This window comes from Sander vitreus, chromosome 13, assembly GCF_031162955.1.
Source record: "Sander vitreus isolate 19-12246 chromosome 13, sanVit1, whole genome shotgun sequence".
NCBI classification, from domain to species: Eukaryota; Metazoa; Chordata; class Actinopteri; order Perciformes; family Percidae; genus Sander; species Sander vitreus.
The window spans coordinates 13,703,604-13,722,658 of NC_135867.1; the positions used below are offsets into that span (position 1 = coordinate 13,703,604).

The 19,055-nt window shown below is 37.6% G+C and overlaps 2 protein-coding genes across 2 annotated transcripts; one reads left to right on the forward strand and one right to left on the reverse strand.

The window, feature by feature from the left end:
* Positions 1 to 1,235: 1,235 nt before the first annotated feature.
* Positions 1,236 to 2,207, reverse strand: LOC144527895 (olfactory receptor 1E16-like). The gene has a single exon (XM_078266218.1). The coding sequence runs from the start codon at positions 2,205 to 2,207 to the stop codon at positions 1,236 to 1,238; it is 972 nt and encodes a 323-aa protein (XP_078122344.1).
* An 11,170-nt stretch (positions 2,208 to 13,377) lies between these two features.
* On the forward strand, positions 13,378 to 15,682 carry or30bu1 (odorant receptor, family 30, subfamily BU, member 1). Its single transcript, XM_078266717.1, has 5 exons — positions 13,378 to 13,487; positions 13,608 to 13,831; positions 14,654 to 14,831; positions 14,926 to 15,229; positions 15,389 to 15,682. Exons 1-5 carry the CDS (start codon positions 13,378 to 13,380, stop codon positions 15,680 to 15,682), a joined length of 1,110 nt encoding a protein of 369 aa, XP_078122843.1.
* The last annotated feature ends 3,373 nt before the right edge of the window (positions 15,683 to 19,055 follow it).

Sequence of the window (19,055 nt, forward strand, 5' to 3'; positions counted from 1 at the left end):
TGCGGTAATTGGTCAAAATTGCGAGTCGCACAAAATTCGCAGTGATTGGTTGATTTGTTGTTGCTATCGCGACATTGCGAAATCCTGGAGGGACTGTAAAATGCGTCATTCTGTTCATAGAACTCCGTCCCGTATCAAAATGTTTTTTTTGCAAAGCCAATCTAGCAACGCACAGCTTAGTTTCTAGATAATTAGCCTATGTGACAATAAATTTGTTTTGGTTAAAATCAACAAATAATTAATCATGATCTCAATATTGATCAAAATAATCGTGATTATCATTTTGGCCATAATCGTGCAGCCCTAACATTATACCTGTATACATATAACACAACCGACACGAACAGCAACGAAAACGTTTTATAAAAGTCTGGTCTCTTTAAAACCATAATAATATGCATTAAGGCATGCTGCAATGACATTCAAAAAGACACAGAGCCTCATGATTGGTTTAAGTGGCCTGAATTGGACCTATGATAACCTCACTCTGGATAAACATGCCCAAACATTTTAGCAAATCTGCATTGTTTATCTCACAACATTTTGAAATTCAAGCATTCAGCTGCACAGAAGCAATTTTTTTCTGTACCTGCTCTATAATAAAGTTTTTCAGGAAAAGTCGGTATGTCCCTGAATGACCGGAGAGGTTTAAGTAGTGCTGAGTTAGAAAACAGAGTTGATTAATTCAAGAAAAACAAGAAAACAAGATGGGTCTCATTCCTTTTTCAATATGATATATCCACGAACATAAAGAAGCAAAATATTATAACATTCGATTGCAATAAATCGTTAATAATAATAATAATAATAATAATACAAATCTTTTTAGATTTTGCACCAAAAGATGAAAATTAAAACTATATATATACAGCAGACTCCATCAAGACATGTGCAGAGATAAACTTTGATCACAAGAACTTGTTTGCATTACACAAGCATATAAGCATAAATTAAATCAATTAGCAGAAAACTCTTATTGTAGGTGTGTCATACTGTAAACTGGAGTTATTACTGTATTGTGTTATCTTTAAAATAGTTATTTTATTTCAAGATAAAGTATTAAATAAATGAAATAAATGAATTTATGTTAATATTTGTGGGATGTCAAAAAAAAAGGTATCTAGTGTGTACAATAGCTGTTGCTTATTTGAATTTTATCAACAAGTTTTACTTTAATGTACATAATGTCCTAAACACAAAGCCTAAAACAGATACACAAATGGTCACTTTAGGATTCATTTCTTCACCGTAATTTGGAATTTCTTTCTGATTTTTAATATTTGTTTTACAGATTCTTTGATTTCTCGCGTCTGCAGAACATAAATGATTGGGTTCAGCATGGGAGGAAAGATGGAGGTCAGAGCCAGGTTTATGATCCTGGCATTTGGATCTATTTTTGAACTCATAGTAAATGTGATTATTATTGGGAGAAAATAAATTGTCACTAATGAAAGATGAGCTGTGCAGGTTTTAAAGGCCTTTACTCTTTCCTGAACTGTGGCTACTTTAGACAATGCATAGCCAATATATGAATAACTAAACACGATAAATGTCAGTGGCAGCCAAAGAATAAGAAGTGGCAACAACACACTAATGACAAAGTTGGGAGTTGTGTCATTGCAGGCCAGCTTGTATATCTGGCCATGGTCACAGAAATAGCTGTTAACAACCACAGACTTACAGAAGGAAAGTCTTGTAAGAAGGCCAACTGCAATAAGTACAACAATAATAACAAAGACCCAGAATGAGGCAATCAACGACAGCATAAACCTGTGGGTCACCTTCACTTGATAGTGCAGTGGGAAGATGATAGCTATCAGTCTGTCATAGGAGAGTGCAACCAGATTAAATGACTGCATAGAAAGGCAGGTGTAGCAGAAAAATAGGAATGCCAAGCAGTCGTTGTAGGGGATGTAGGGATGGTTCAACAGAAAGATGTCAAGAAGCTTTGGCACCAGAGCAGAACTACCACAAAGGTCCACAAAAGCTAAACTAAAAACAGCAACATATTTTGGAGTTCTCAGATTATGATCCAAGTATATTACGGCCATTACAACTGTGTTTCCCAGCACTGAAACAAGATAAACAAAAAAGAGAAAGACATATATATACTTAATATATGGTATGCCAATAAATCCACTTATTATGAAGTATGCAGGACGCACAAAAGTGATGTTTTTTCCAAGAGTGGAGTTGAAAAAGTCCATTCTAAAACAAATCTCAAACTTACAGTATATTGTCTGCAGCACAGTGTTTAATGTAGAGAACAGCACTCCACATCAGCACTGTGTTCTGTTATGTAGACAGAGGTAAGCTCTTCTTTCTAGCTCTCTTTCTGATGATGAAGCTCTGACAAGCTTTAACTGTTCTGGCAGTCGATCCATTGAGTCTATTGTATGTAAGCATAAAAAAAAACATTTTCAATCCATAGAGACAGAGTGCATTTAAGTCCTGCCCACACATGGAGAAAACAATTCATCGCTCTATCTTGACTTTGTAATGTGAGAAGGTGCCTCCTTGTCAATTCCATCTAACATACAACAGAAAAATGCCTAAAAGCTGCAGTGTGGTTGAATGCACTAACAACAGGGTAAAGAACCATAACAAAGTTTTTATAAGCGGCCGAACTAAAAAAGGAGCTTTTAGGAAGACAAAAATTGTATACAGGCAATAAAACGTGTGGCATCAGCAGGATGAGATCCTGACAATCAGTATGCCTAACGTTATGTGTGCACTGACATTTGTCATCATATGTGTCAGTTTTAGGCTAGTCTCGCACTGCCAGACCTATCTCCACAGCGCTGTGGAGTAACGTCTTGCCCCTCCACACATACATTCTAGGCTAGGATAGGAGACGGTGGATGTACAAAATAGTCTCGGGAAGGAACATTTACACCCCGGTAAAGAAAACGCCACATACAATATTAAATTAAGTTAACTGTTATTTAAATTAGCTGGATACTTGTTTAAACGTATTTGCTTTTACCGGTGTATTGCCATGTGTACTTCGTCTATAGCAATCCCCGCCAATCTGTCTCAAAACGTCCAAGTTAGATAGTAAATAAACAAATTCTTTGTAAATCTTTACAATCATTCCCCAAAAGAACCAAGTAGGCCTGCTTTATTAATCACATTTTCTTCAAAACTTGCCATTTTCAGCGTGTAGCTTGCTTGCTCGAAGTTTGCTGTGGTTTCCCGAAGCGAAGAGATTTTGATAACGGCAACACACAGAGAGCGGAAGCGGAGGCACATCCGGCGCATGGCCCACACCGGATGTCAGTCAATTATTCTGGAAATGTACTTCCGTTGATCCAGACTGGTTTTAGGCTTACTATATTTCTGTATGTTAAGCTAAAGCCTTTTGACAGTATACAACTTGTGTTATAGTGGAATGTGGATAAATCAGAAAGCAATGCAGTATTATGTTTGCAAGTGCCTTGGCTTGCTAACACATAGTTAAGCTAATTCAACACCATACTCAACAACACTGTGTGTGCTGTGGAATCCTTTAGGTTTCTGGGATGAAAATTATCGTCATCATCGTCATTATGTAATTTAACACGTAGCTTATTAATTACAAAGACAACAGCTTAACAGTCATATGCAAAAACAGTTACAGCTGTTAGCAGAATTGTATGACCCACTAATATCTGTTAAAATACTATCATTTACTTTACATTTAATTTTTCAGCTGACGCTTTTTACAAAGCTGCTTACAATAAGTGCATTCAACCATGAAGATGCCACTTAAAAATTGCAAGAATCATGCAAAATTCATCAAATAGGCAAAACGTAACAAATGTTTCTCTCTCTCTCTCTACAAGTACACAATATAACAAAGAAATATAAGCAATACAAAACAGCACAGTGGATAGGGACTGTAAGATTAGCTGCTGGCTTGAAAATGCCTCTCGTAGCTCTTGCTAGTTTGTATTAATCCTGGCGATCCCGGGTGATTGTTGGCCTTTCTGGATGATTTCAAGTTTTTCCTGAAAAGGTGATCTTGAAAATTAAGTTAATCCAGCCACACAGTCTTCTTCGCTAACTGCCGTCATCTACTGCTCTAACTGTTAATCAATACTCTGCTGTTGTTCCTATCATTGAAGGAATGCCCGGAAGATCTGGGGAAATCATCCCACCCACAACTCACACACATCACAATATGATTGGCTAATCCTTAATTTTTTGTTTTATCTCTATAGTGTTAAACTGGAGGTGAAGTTTCACTATATTGCATAGTTCCAATCCAATGTCCAAGGTAAAATAAACGTGGTAACAAAAGACTGTGAAGTGACGTTTTTAACGTAATTTGACCTTGACCTTGATATTAAACGCATTTTCTTGTATTCTGGTGATCTCAAAAGTATCACCAAATGAATGGGCACCCCCAACTTAGTTGAAAATGACACCTTAAATGTTTATCTACACTGGTTCCAAAATGAGACGCTTTTGAAAATTAGACCTGAGGGACTGGCGGCCATCTTGGTTTTGACCTCTAATGGCTCTCAGAGGTCAAATCTCTCTTCCCTCCACATCTGAAAATAATCCTTATGGTATGCTCTAACTATGTCAGAAATGTCATGCTTTTCTCATAAAATGCACAATTGTTATGCTTATCTGCTCTTGACCTTATCTAATCTCCTGCTGTGATAAATTACAGAGACAGAGTGCAGTACTGTTCCTCTGTTCTTGTATCACTTACTGATTGCACCTCTTGATCACGCGACAGAGATAAGAGAGTTGAGAAAACATTGTTTAGAAGATTGTATATACGTAGGCATATGTCTGCCAGAGACAGAGAGAGGTAGCAAGGCAGACTGAATGGAAGAAGCAATGGCAATCAGCTATCTCCAAGCTCTAGCTTCCAGGCCAGACACACTGCTGCCATGTGGTTTTCCAGTAAGCTGACAAAGAAGCTGAATAATGTATCTATCAGTCTACAATAACAATTGTTATGCTTATCTGCTCTACTAAAGACACCTGTCACTATCAAATGCATGCCCCCATTCACTTGCATTACATGGGCATTCAGTCCAGCTACTGAAAGCCCTGCCTCGCTATGGGGAATCACAAAAATTGTGATCGGTCTATTTCCCAGACCGTTATATTGAACCACTATTTGCCAAAAATAAGTGAGTCCAAGTTAACAATAATCTATACATTATTAATATTATTTCAGTGAATAAAAACAGAAAAATACATAAATAAATATTGTGAGTACAACAATTCTTTTTTATATTTTTTCTTAGGCCTTCACTGAACATATTGAAGGCCCAGAGGGTTCCCCTTTAATAAATAATATATGTTCATAAAGTCTTTGTTTGCTTTTTTGTACTTTAATTATGATTGTTTGATTATTGCAGTCATTATGAGTAAGAAGTCAACAACTGAACTGTTCTTTACTCCCCTGTTAAAAGTTGCAACAACTCTGCCTAATGAGGCTGTTAATGAGTTGTTTGTTGACACTGCTCTTGCAGGATGATGACACATCCAAAACAGTTAGGTAGATACTTTGTCCCAAACTGCAGGGGACACCCATGAGAGAAAGGGTGGGGTGAGGGGTGGGGGGTATGTTAGGAACTTTCCATGACCTGGATTATTTTAACAACAAGCATATAATAAATGCTTGTTTAGTTGAGCAACTGCATTACGTATTTGTTAAACTAACCGGAATCATAAGAGGACAGCACTGCATTAAATCTTCATCAATGGAGCAAACATTTATTTAGAAGAAATTGTAAAATGTACACTTATTCTATTCCCCAGGTGTCACAACACAACCAAATTCAGTCCATGAACTGACAGAAAAATCTTCTCCATCAATTTTAATATTCTATGAAGACAATATATTTTAAGTTCCATATTGTATTTTGATGGATAAATAAGTCAGAAATGAATTGGCAAAAATAAATACATTGAAAGTATATTCAGCTGTTTATCCCTAAAATGTGTTTTAATTCAAATCCAAAATAAGTCCTTCTGTCTGTATGCACCAATGATCCTTTAGCTATTTATAATAAAAACTAGACAATTCTGACATAATATCTTTATATGCAATAATACTGCACTCAATCAAGAGGGAGATAGACTAAATCCTAACTCCTGCCTTGGAAAAAAGTACATTCTAAATTCCTGTGATACACACATTCATAATTCTTATTAATTATTATTTAATTAACTAAAACAATATCAGAACCTACTCAAGAGACTATTGAAGCTCCAGGGTAACGAGCTATATAAACTCAAACTATTACATGGAGTATTATCCACAGGGATTTACTATTAAGATATAATAAGATGGTAACCAAATTAATGACATTAGCTCCCTGGGTATATTACAGGTGTTTAGAATCTCCCACAGAGACAGATCTCTGAAAATAAATAACAGAGGGTAAAATGGCGAGATCCATCCACTGCCTGCAAGGAACGATTCATTACACTATTTTACATTCTGCAAAAGAAAAGCTCACAAATTAGCCTCTTGGGGGAATCAACCACCAATATATACAGTAGGGCTGCAACTAATGATTTTATTCTTTATCAATTCATCTTTCAGTTAATTTGTTCAACAAATCAATTGACTGTTTCTTCTACAAGATGTCAGAAAACAAGTAATTATTTTCATAAGTAAATAAGATACTTATAAGAAAATGCACACACCTCAAGCTGGAACCTACAAATGCTGGGCATTTTTATTTTAGAAATTACATAAGACAATTGATTAGTAATTTTCTGTCATACAACCAATTATCTGTTCTAGAAGGCGCAGACCCCGCCTCTCCATCAGCTCCACAAAAATTATGCTGAATTGCCTATTTTATAAATATTAGTTGTGCTTTATGTGGTTGACAATGGATGGTGATGACGTGGGTATGAGTCCCTCACCAGAACAAGGAAATCAACTTGCCAGTCTCCTGCCGACTTTGCTAGCCTGGGCTAGCTGGCCAGCTTGCCATTTTTTTCTCCAAATGTTAACATCAGAGTAAACACCAAAGAAAAGGTGGAGAAGAAGAGCTCAAGCTAGCAAGACCATCTCTGCGGCTATATCATGAGTCATTTACGAGTCGCTCACCAGGATAGGGAAATCAACTCACCAGTCCTGCTGACTCTTCTAGCCTGGCCGCTTCAGGTTTTCAAATGTAAACATCAGAGTAAACACAAACGAAAAGGTGAAGATGGCTATCAGCTAAGACCTATGACTCCGATTCCAATTACGTGGACAAGCAAGACCATTTCCCCTGCTCTACATCAGAGGGGGCACCAAGGCAAGCATGGAGGAATTGAACACTGACTGCGACTTCTCTGCTGGCCATCCTGCTAGCCAGTGTGCAGGCGTCGGTTTCCAGCGGGATGTCGGTAGCAGCGGTGTCCTTTCGCCGAGACTTAGCTGGATCCTGGAGTGCCGGCGCCATTCAAGCGGGTGACTCAATCTGGCGGCCACATTTTGCTTCATGATGAATCATGCTGATGGGATAACATTTCACTGAAATTGTACCTCATACGATTTCATTTGATGAAATTTCATTCATTTTGATGAAACTAGTGCAGTGCCCGGTTGGAGCATGTGCCTGTTCGGAATGGGTCGATCGCTTGGTTCCCAGTATTTATATTTATTTTTTCACAACTTTATTGTGTAAATTCTTACAAATCAACTATCATTTGTCTACCCTAAAGTGATTTTTGTGTTAGCGAGATGTCACCGTTATTCGGTCTATATAGATTAGCATAACAAAGTAGAAGTTGTGTTGTAAGTTGTCATAATCATATTAGCAATAGTAGCAGTAATAGTACAGTAGTGGTTGTAGTAGTTGTAGTAGTAACAGTAGAAGTAACAGTGCTGTGGAAGTAGTATTGGTAATAGGTGTTGCTAGCACATTACATTTCCTATGTTGCTTGAATACTTTCAAAAGTAAAGAGATCCTAAAACAATCATCATGAATCATAGAGTAAACTTGACTTTCCTCTATTACAAACAGGTCTGTCAGCCCTCTAGCAGGATGGCCCAGGGGAATCCCATCACAGTGCTGCTATACCTTCACATTTGCCCTCAGGAGAGGCCTGAACTGTTTTTTCTCCACAAACCAGGCTGTTTCCCAGAGGACAACAGTCTTGATTAAACATGTTATGACCAAACTGATTAATTGATCCTGAGAGGGTTTAGCCTCCAACACAGAGAGACACAAATATTTATCACACAAATGATGCAGCTTATTGTTGTTCAAGTACTTTTGTTTTTGTAAGCCTTATGTAAGATGTACATGAGTTTCCACAGGGTTTTCCTTACACTATGCATTCTGACATTTCTGGCCTTTGATAGAGCTGTATTTTCTTCATTATCTTGATTCAGTCTATAGTGGAAATTCAAAAAAAAAAACTTCTTTTTTTTTACTGTGCCAGAATATAGCAGCTTGTGTCCTTTTTTGCAAGGGAGAACTTAGTGTAGCTTCTGTACGGTAATAAAATGGGTGAGGTGGTGGAGTTTCCAGCTTATAAACCCATGCTGCTAAATTGAGACAGTGGTACCCTAGGTCACATTCAGGTCACCTACAGTTCCAGGCCCATCATGACCAATTTGGCAACCCTTCATTCTAACCTGTCTTACATAAGCCAGGCAGTAGGACAACTCTCTGTCTGCAGAGATGAGGGATGTTCAGCAGCTGCATTATAACAAAAAGGCTTGAGCCTGTGATTCTGTTTACCAAGGTCCCCGGAATTAGATAACACAGGGAAGACACAGTTGAATAAACGCCACACCTAAGGATATAGGCCATACCGCAGTATAGTCAGGCTGACATTGGTTTCAGTGCTGAGGTGTTTGGGTTCATGATTTAGGTAAGCGTATGTCTTTACGGCAACAGTAATATCTTTGTTTGCATTAAAGGTCAGAGAAAGCCGTATTTGGTAAACAGCTTAACGTAACACCTCCAGCATGACACTACCGACACTGTGGTTAAATTGTACTACTTAATCCCAATTCTCCTTGATTGAGATTCATTAAATGATTCTATGTAAGTCATCAAGACTCCTGAAACTTCTTCAAGTCTCAGAATTCTGGCTCTCCAAAATTCTACGACGGGAGACATTGTGTCTCAGTGGTTAGCATTTACATGAAAGCCCTGCCTTCTTGGCACAGGGCCCCTTAACACTGTTTGGCAAAGGACATCAATAAACTTCTAGAAGAAAACGTAACTCTAAAAACAAAGTTGGTATCAAATGTTGGTAGGCTTGTGCCATGTACATCTATATCCATGTTCACAGCAAATCGTATTACACAAACTATAAACTTCTCAAACTGCCAACACGCCAGAAATTCATTGGAAAGAGAGATTGTTGATCCTTCAGGCAACTATTTAGGCACCTCAACAACAACCCCCCCCGTCAATTAACGTCAAATGACAAATGATCTGCCAGGTAGATGTCGGAAATCCACAAGACATCATTACGTAACGGCCTTTGGGTGTTGAATATGGAGCAAATGTTTTAAATTCATTTAGTGATTTAATTTGTAATGTAGGCAACCAAACCTTAGCTTTTGTTAACAGTGAACATGATCTATTGCTGAGACTACAAACAAAACTGAAATTTAAATGAAGCAGATTTTGCAAAGTCCCCTTAAAGTTGTCCCAAACTTAAAGAATAGGTTTGCAATTACTAAAGTATATCTTGATTTTGTACTTACTGCCAATATGTGCTTCAGGAGGTCTTTGGTCACAGTGATCGATCCACTTCTCCATTCTGGTCCTACAGACTCCCCAGCCCGAGCCCACTGTAAGAAATGGAGGACGAAATCCATGCATTCTAGTTCAACCAAAGACAATGTGATACATCAGTCAGCCAGTTTAAGTGAATAATCAAAAGTAGCAGTTTTTAGTATTTCTAGTGGTCATTCATGGAGAACTCCAGGTGACACTGAAAAGTTGGAAATCACAACTCACCTTGACTGAATGTTTGATGACACAGCTTGGCCTTTTTTATTTTCTTCAGTGTGTTGGTCTGACTCAAATAGGCTTAAACAATTTAACAGTTCACTGTGTCAGAACCCTGCTGTTAAAAAATGCCTTAAATTATTAAACGGTGAATAAAATCTTGACCACAATGGGAAAGAAATATATCAGGAAATAGCTTACAGATAGTCACAGTATAATGCCAGCTTATTAAGTCATGACTGGCTGTATGCATGTGATGTGGTAAGATGTACCTTATAGGTTGGCCTTTTCCATTACATTTTGACTTGTCATTACATGAAAAGCACAGGTTTAATATTAACAAATGATGACTCTGTTCTGTTCCTATTGTGCACTTTGCACTTGAGTGGAACATACCTCCACCTGTGCATTTATCACAGTATGCCATTGTCAAATATCAAGCCAAATGCCATATTTGACATCTTCACAACGGAGTAGCTAAAACAAGTTTAAGTTGGACATATTTGCTTGAAAAATTATTTAAATGATTTGTTGATTATCAAAATAGTTGCCGATAATTTTTCTATTGATTGACTAGCTAATTGTTTAATGGACTGATCGTTCTTTCGGTTGTTCATGAGCTCTAAGTCAACATATGGAAACAACATGGACGCTACAAAGATGTGATGTATTTTATTGTTCAGCGCTTTTAAAACAGCACATTTATATCTGTTTTCTACGGAGACTTTATTTCCAGTTTGAAACGTTATAAGTGCTTTTTCCCTTGTTGCTGCACCAGTAACGTTGACGTTACATTCCCTAGAACCACTAAAATATTGCTTTAACTTACCTGACTTGTTATCAGGGTTAATGCTAATAACGTAAATAACTTTTCTAACTAATTTAGATCACTCTGGACAGCAACTAATTGTTACAACCTAATACCATATTACGTGTGAGCAAAAAGATTTATATGCAATACGTGAACTGATTAAAAAAAGTTTCTTACCATTTCGTCCGCCATGTTTCTGCGTAATATGCCGCCCAGTTGTTGTTCTGACCGGTTTGATTCGCGTGGATTTTCCCAGACAGGAACTCTTTCTTCCGATTATTCCGACACCACTGAATGCAACACAACTTCAGCCTCAAAATTAAGTTTTTGGTTTTTTATCTGCATAAAGTTGGTTAACTAGCTAAATCACAGAAAGGTATCTTAGCTAGTTCAGTCAGCAACCACCTGGTTATCAGCTAATTGGTGATTTACAAAGAGCTTACACCATCAGTTCTGGATGCTTTATGGGAAAACGTAATGCTAGGCTAAGCTAGCGGTATGAGAGCATTAACATTAGCCTAGTAACGTTAGCTACATTTGACAACATTGTCAGTTCTAATCATTGAAGCATTTTAGACTTCGGTAAAGTTAAACAGAAATTGGCAGATTCGCGGGTTTGCGGTTCAAAAACTCTTACCGGCAATTTCCACTGGATGCGTAACGGCTGCATAACGGCTCCGGAACGTCGACGGAGTCATTAGGTTTCCATTAGGGTAGTTACACACCAACCAGACGGCTGACCGTCAGCAGAAAAGGCAGTCGGACTGATCAGTCGGGTCGCCGAGGTCCAAAAAGTGCCTCAGAACACGTCGAAGAGACGCCGACTTGAGCATACGCTCTGCGCGTGCGCGAAACGTAATACGTCTCCATAGCAGCAGGCGGCGCTGCTCTGTATTGTTTCCATTAACAGTCTGATTATTTCCCAGAAAATAAAAACCGGCAGCTGATTGGACGAACGCGTCACGTGGTTCTTCGGAAATTCACAGCCAGACTGTCATAGCGGCTTGTTCAGAATACGATCTCATATTGTACTAAAATAGTTCACCGAAACGTGTTTGTGAAAACATTTTAAGCGAGAAATATGCCGTGCAGTTTCTGAATCTGTCTTCATTTCAGATCGACAAAGGTTAGTTTAAAAGATTTTTGTCAGATTTTGATCTTATCCGCTCCCCATTTCCGGGTGAGTCCCGACTGCCCTGTCTCCAGACTGAACATGTCGGGTCGGCCCAAATGAAGGCCGACGGCTCCTCGGATGGACGACGGCACGGAACACACCGAACAGACTTGAGTCACCGACCTCTAGGCCCTAGATGTGTGGAGTGATTTTGGAAGAGTTAGGCTCAATAACAGTGAAGCTGTTGAATTTTATCTTTGTATCCACTTTCGGTTTTGCACTTTGTAGACGGTCCCTAGACGCTCGGCTGAAAGCAGAACGCTTACAGGGATGCATTGTATTTATCCACATATGTAGACGGTTCTTTCGGATAAAAATCGGGTTGTAGCTTGTTGTCTACCTTACTACGGTTAGATAGAGCTGCCTATTGTGTAAGTAACACGTTTCATCTAAGATTTATTGAACCGCAAACCCGCGAATCTTGCGAATCTGCCGATTTCTGTCATTTTTGGAGACCTTTTTTGCGTCTCCGAGTATGTTCTTTATGCTGCTAGTAATGTTAATGTTAGCAGGCCGGCACTCCTTAACTCTGTTTTTCATTCACCCTCAGTGAAAGACACTTGGATAATTAATAATTCAAGTTTACACTGTCAGTTGTATAGCTATATATTATAGAAGCCTATAATTACATATATCATTACATATATCATACCTCTATTTTTACACATATATGCTATACATTTTAGTATAATGTACATACATATGTCTTCCATATTTGTTTAGCCTATTTCTTATTCTGTTTAAATATTTCTATTTTATTTCTATTTGTTATGATAATTTCTCTATATATTCCTATATTCCATATAAATGTAATGAATCAAATTCCCCAGCAATCAATAAAGTATTTTTAATTGACTGATTGATTGATTGATTCAGTCCCGTACTTTCATGTTATCTTGTCCAACGGTCGAAAAGGTTCCTTGACCAAAAAACGTTACCATCTGACATTTTGTTGTCGGAATCTTTTGTTGCATATGCTATTATTCCATGACACTGTATGTATATATTCTTATGTTTTTACTATGTGGGAAGACACAGGCACACTGAACTTGAACTTAGACTGGCATATTTAACAATATAATATACTTTTTTTAACAGTACTAGTGTGTGCCCACATTTGCAGTGTAGGCCTACCTTCAGTTTATTACTGTCACAGTATATTTTGTCCACACTATAGCCTACTGTCTGCATGTATGTATGCATATATATATTGTGTATTTTGTGCTGCACTCACTATGTAAATCCTGCTCTGTGTATTTGTTTGTAGTTGGATTTTTGTTTGTTTTTATCCAAATGAAATGTACTAGAAACATTTCCTCACCCTGCCCATTGTACTTAAAGCAATATCTCATTCTAACTTTTCCACACTAACAGATGTTCCTGTGTTTACTTTTTGTAGATGCTAAATATTAAGTAAATAAAGTAGAGCATATCCTGCATTTTCATGTTGTATCTACCATATCATGATGGTTACGGTTTATGGTGCCATGGGAGTGGTAATAACAACAGCACAGCACAACATTTATAAAATTGAGCGGTTGCTGCTTAAGTCACACTGTCAAGGCTGTCCAGGGAGGTAATCACTGATATGCATCTCAACCACTACTCATTTTATAACACATAGCAATCACAACAGCTCTCAATCGTGTGCTGTACTGTACCAGTTGTATTATCTGTCTAATAACTCTGCCTTCAGTATGTTTCAAGTGGATGAGAACTACACGCGTGTGTCACAGTTTGTTATAGTGGGCTTCCCAAGTCTCCAACCGCAATATTTTGATCTAGTGGCGTGGTTTTTCTTCTTCCTTTATGTGACCACAGTGGTGGGCAACCTTCTGCTGGTGGTGTTGTTTTCTTTGGAGCACAGTCTCCAGAAGCCCATGTACATCATCATGGTCAGCCTGGCCCTCTCAGACATTGGTAAGTAGGGAGAGCCGGGACGATTGAAACGCAAGACGAATGAAACATTCCAGTTTTCTCCGAGTGCAATGATGATAGACAGACTTCCTTAGGTCAAAACATAGAGCATGTTAACCTCCCTCTATCAGCCAAATATATTCCTGTCATTTCCTTTTAACACGGAGTTACAGACGATAAACAAGTTTTGATGGTCGAAAGTAAACTCCATTAGCGGTAACATTTGTTCGATTATTGAGTGTTTTTCATTTAAAGGTTCGATTACATGCTTATTCAGTAGACCATTTAGTGTTTTCCACAATCACAGACTTTCATATTGCATGCTTGTTTACATGGAAAGCAAAAAAGGCTATAATGGCATGTCTATGTCGGGACGATTGAAACAGCTGTTTCAGTGCGATACGATCGCTTTGTAAATTACGTTTAATTAACTGTTTCAACTCCCTATGGTATCGTTTATGTGGCCAGCCAGACATAATCTGCTTTCAGGGTATTTGCTACTGCTTTCATAAAAAGTATTACTACTATGGCTATTGTGTACCATGAATGGTTGTTTACAGGTAAACAAACATTCATGGTACACATTATTGTTGTTGACATTGGGTATAGTAGAGACAATACACAAAAAGAGTGTATACTCAAAAGTATGTATGTCTGCCCTTTATTTTTAATTAATGCATTAAGTGTGACAATAAATCATAGATTTGAAATGAATGTGATCCTGAAATTGCATGAATGTAGTCTTCTACATATAGTTATTCATATAGAACAGCAGTTTTGTCTTGTCTTTTTTTTTTTTTTTCACTGTCTGTCTTTTTCCTACAGGCTTTACCACAGTGGCTTTACCCAAACTAATCGCTCGCTACTGGTGGAATGATGGGAGTCTTGGCTTTCATACATGCCTCTTCCAAAAGCACATGATCCACTATTTTGGCTCCTTGAACTCACTAGTTTTACTGACGATGGCCCTGGACCGATATCTGGCCATCTGTTTTCCCTTTAGGTGAAAAACAAGCAATTTGATTAATTCCCCCTCTAAGCTCTGGAATAAGACTAAAAACAAATTATTCTCTTTTTTTCTTTCCTTCTCCCCTCAGATACCCGATGTGGATGACAAACCAAACCATGACAGGCCTCACGCTCTTCTGCTGGGCGGTGGCACACATCTTTACTGTCATCAGCACCATCAACTTTACCATGATGCCGTTTTGTGGGCCCAACAAAATCATACAGGCCTTCTGCGACACCTTGTCTCTTACAGCTCTAGTGTGTGGGAACCCCAGCCAAACATTTAACGCCGCCTATGCTTCAGCGATGTTTATTCTTTATGTTCCTTTAGCTTTCATCATCTTTTCCTACATTTGCATCATCGTCTCAGTATTGCAAATGGCTAGTGGACAGGTGTGGTTCATCTCTTTTTATCCTAAAATAATGGTGTATTTTTACATCTAGTACATTTGTCAGACTAACACATACTTTCATTTGTTCATTTTAAATTTGAAAGTTATTTCTGTCTTTTTATCTTCTCTCTTTTTAACCCTCATCTGCTGTTCTTCTCAGGGCAGAATGAAGACATTCTCTACCTGTGCCACCCAGGGCTTTATCATTTGTATCTACTACCTACCACGTTTCTTCGTCTACTCTACACCTTTCTTTCCTAACCTGAAGACGACCCCTGACAAGAGTATATTGACCACCCTCTTCTACAGTCTTTTCCCTCCACTGATCAACCCATTCATCTACTGTCTGAGAACCAAGGCGATCAGGCGAATATTAACAGACTGGGTCCGGAGATGTAAGAGCCTTATTTCTTCAAAGCATGGCCAAATTGCAGCTGTCACCAATTCACACTGACAAGTGATCCGTGATTTTGTTGTTTATAAATGCTTGCATTATAATTTATGATTCAATAAAATAATATGCATGAAAATAGGTTAAGTAGACTGATTATACAAAATAAATTGTTTCAGTGGAAAAACCAAGACATACGTTTGTGTACCTTTGTTTTGTCCAGCTTTTACTCACCTAATCTGTATGTCTACCAATAGTGCTTTAATTCCAAAATAGAAAGTCATTCTGCATTTACTAGTGTCAAGTCCTTGTGTTAAAAATGTGAATATATGCCACAACAAAAACAACATGATCCTCTATAAGTCCTATTATTGCAAACTGAACTGTTAACATCTAAATATAGCCCATCTATGATATTCTCTAAATATGAAATTGATTTCTATGCAGGGTTATTTCAAGGTTCCTGAGTATTTCTAAAGGAAATAAATGAAATACAAACAAATTTGACGTGCAATATTTTGACTGACAACATGAAGTTGTAAAGATGGAGATAATATAAAAGGACCATCCTAATCACATACGAAATTGAGTAATCTTCAGTTACAATTGAGGCAAACATAAGATACTTTAAATATTAAGCAAAATCTTATAAAATACTTTAGCTATTGCACAGAGGAATTAAAGAAATAAACAACATCACAGATTTCCTCCAAAGCTATAATAAAGGCAATGAACTGTGCAAAAAAAGGTGGATAATCAATGTGCTTGGGGAAAAAACAAATGTATTAATATATATGTAGATAATACAGGGTTTACTTTCCCCTCGACAGAAACAACTAAGTACTTTGCCAGAATCATCCACCTAAAATAACACACGCCACTTGGTGGAAGATTTTATCCAAAGCAACCCTCTACTGTGCATCTAGCACTGGTGGTTTTAAATGTTGCTATACAAATATTTTGCCAGAAGATGGCGACATCCTCAAACCTTACAGCGGCCTGTCATGGGTCACACACTGAGCAAAGAAATGTCTTGCCTCTGTGCAGTTTGGCTTATGTTTGGTGGATGTTAACCCATAATTATATTTGTGCCTATATAATCCATCCAAAGATGAATAATGAATGTGTGAGTGTAGTGATATGAAAGGGGTTCCCCATACATGCCCACCCTGCCTGTCCTATTCTTTTACAGCCAGTTGTAGTCAGACGCATGAAACAGTATGGGCTTTGTAAACTGTTGTAAATGTCACATCTATTTAAATGACACTGCAAAAATGTTTGTTCATGCAGACTGTCACACTACCTTTGAAACAATAATCTGTCTGTATAAATAGACTGGAGTATTGTGGCCAGGCAGCAGTGTGTGTGTGTGTGTGTGTGTGTGTGTGTGTGTGTGTGTGTGTGTGTGTGTGTGTGTGTGTGTGTGTATATACCAGAAGAATAGTTGTATTCATGTCACTGTGTGGACACAGCATGACTACAAGGAGAGAAGAGGGGGGGTAAAAACAGGGAGGAGAGGAAAAAACTACACAGGCAACAGAAGTCCAGTCATCATCTTTTATTAAAATAAAGTTGTTGTTTTTAAAGCAAATCAGAACGCCCCTCATATGATGCTACCATGTCACAAACTTTAATATTGGATTTCTTTAATCTGAAACTGTCCCCACAGTAATGTAACATCTTTTGTTTGTTCAGTGAAAGTGAAAAACACATCTGAAAAAGTGCTCTCAAGATACAGTATGTTCCACTCTGTTCTTCCTACTGCACTTTGGCCTACTGGCTGTTGTGCAAACTGACGCAAACTGCAAAAAGTGACTTAACCTCATCACATGGTTGTCACAGAAAAATGATGCAATTTTATTTTACTCTTTCTTGCATTAAGACTTTACCAGTCTATCGTCTTTACTGAATGTTGAGTGAGCGGAAAGTAAGCAATGTCTTCCTCTTTAGACAAGCATTGGTAAGTCTGATTCTTTCCTGTAAATTGACTGTCAACAAGTCTTAACTGACAGTTTCAACTTTGTTAAAGGATCCTTTACTCAAGTAAAAGTACTAATACAACAACTTAAAAGTCCAATTAACAGTCCATTCAAAATTCTACTCAAGTAAAAGTACAGAAGTATTATTAGTAAAATGTACGGTAATGGTAGTTTTAAGTACTTACTACTACTAGTAAATCTGAGGGTTGTGAAATGATTATTTGGGCAAAAAAGGAGAAAAAAAACAATGTTCTGCTAAACAAATTTGTATTAATGTTTTTGGGACTTTTCTCAACTTCTTTTTGTGGAATATATTGGATATTTTAACCTTTTGGACTTTGAACAGCTACGTAAATGAAGCTATCTGAGGAGCTTGAAGGGGAAATGTGTCTTTGGTGGAACTGCTAATGAGAAACATGCCAACCAGTCACTGCTTTCTAATAAGGGATCACATCCAAAAAGGTTGAGAGCCACTAATCTTTGACAGTACATTACATTTCATAAGGTCATGCAATGTTTTGTATGCAAATTCTTAGTCTGAAAAGTAACTAGAATCTACAGCTGTCAGATAAATGTAGAGATATAAAAAAGTAGAATATTTCCCTAATATGTACTGGAGCAGAAGTACAGTATAAAGTAACATAAAATGGAAACTAAATGGAAATGGAAACTAAAATGCACCTCTTTAAATGTATACAAGTACAGTAATTGGGTATGAACTTTGTTACATTTTTACCACTAATTTTATAAAATATGGTGCATTGTTATAGCTACCCAGCAGCTATCAGTTCCCTTGTTCTTGTAGATGTAAAAGGAGAACCAAAATAATAAAATAATCTGAGTCAGCCATATTCTGTGGTATACAGGTAGCACACCAAACAGTACAAAAAATAAGCCCCACCACAACTAGGTACATTAGAATGATAAATGTTAGTGCATGAATAATACAATAAATATAATTGACTACTCTAAAATGGATAATGTTGCATAGTTAGTACTTTACTTTTGATAGTTTTAACGGTTTACAGCACTTTCACTTGTGATTGAGTATTTTTATACAGTGGTTCTGCTTTAAGTTAAGAAAAATATCCAAGTACTTTATAACTTCAAATCAAATGAAATCAAATGATTTCAAATGCATCACTGGTCAATAAGTCTGTACTGTAACTGTAACAAGGGGTTTTATGTGTGTATAAAATCAAACGCAGCCTTAATTCTAACTTCAAACAGCTTATTTACTGACCTCATCTGCTGACAGTGTCCCAGAAGAATATCAAGAATTATTTCAGCAGGAATACTTCAACGTGTCTTTACTGTCAGCTTGTAGAACATAAGCCTGATCTGTCCCTCTATGACATCATGTTCTCCCCTATCCCACCTCCATTCTACATACACATTCGTTTGTGGCTTCCTCTTTATGTAAATGATGCACTGGCTTAATACAGAGAGTTGCAAAC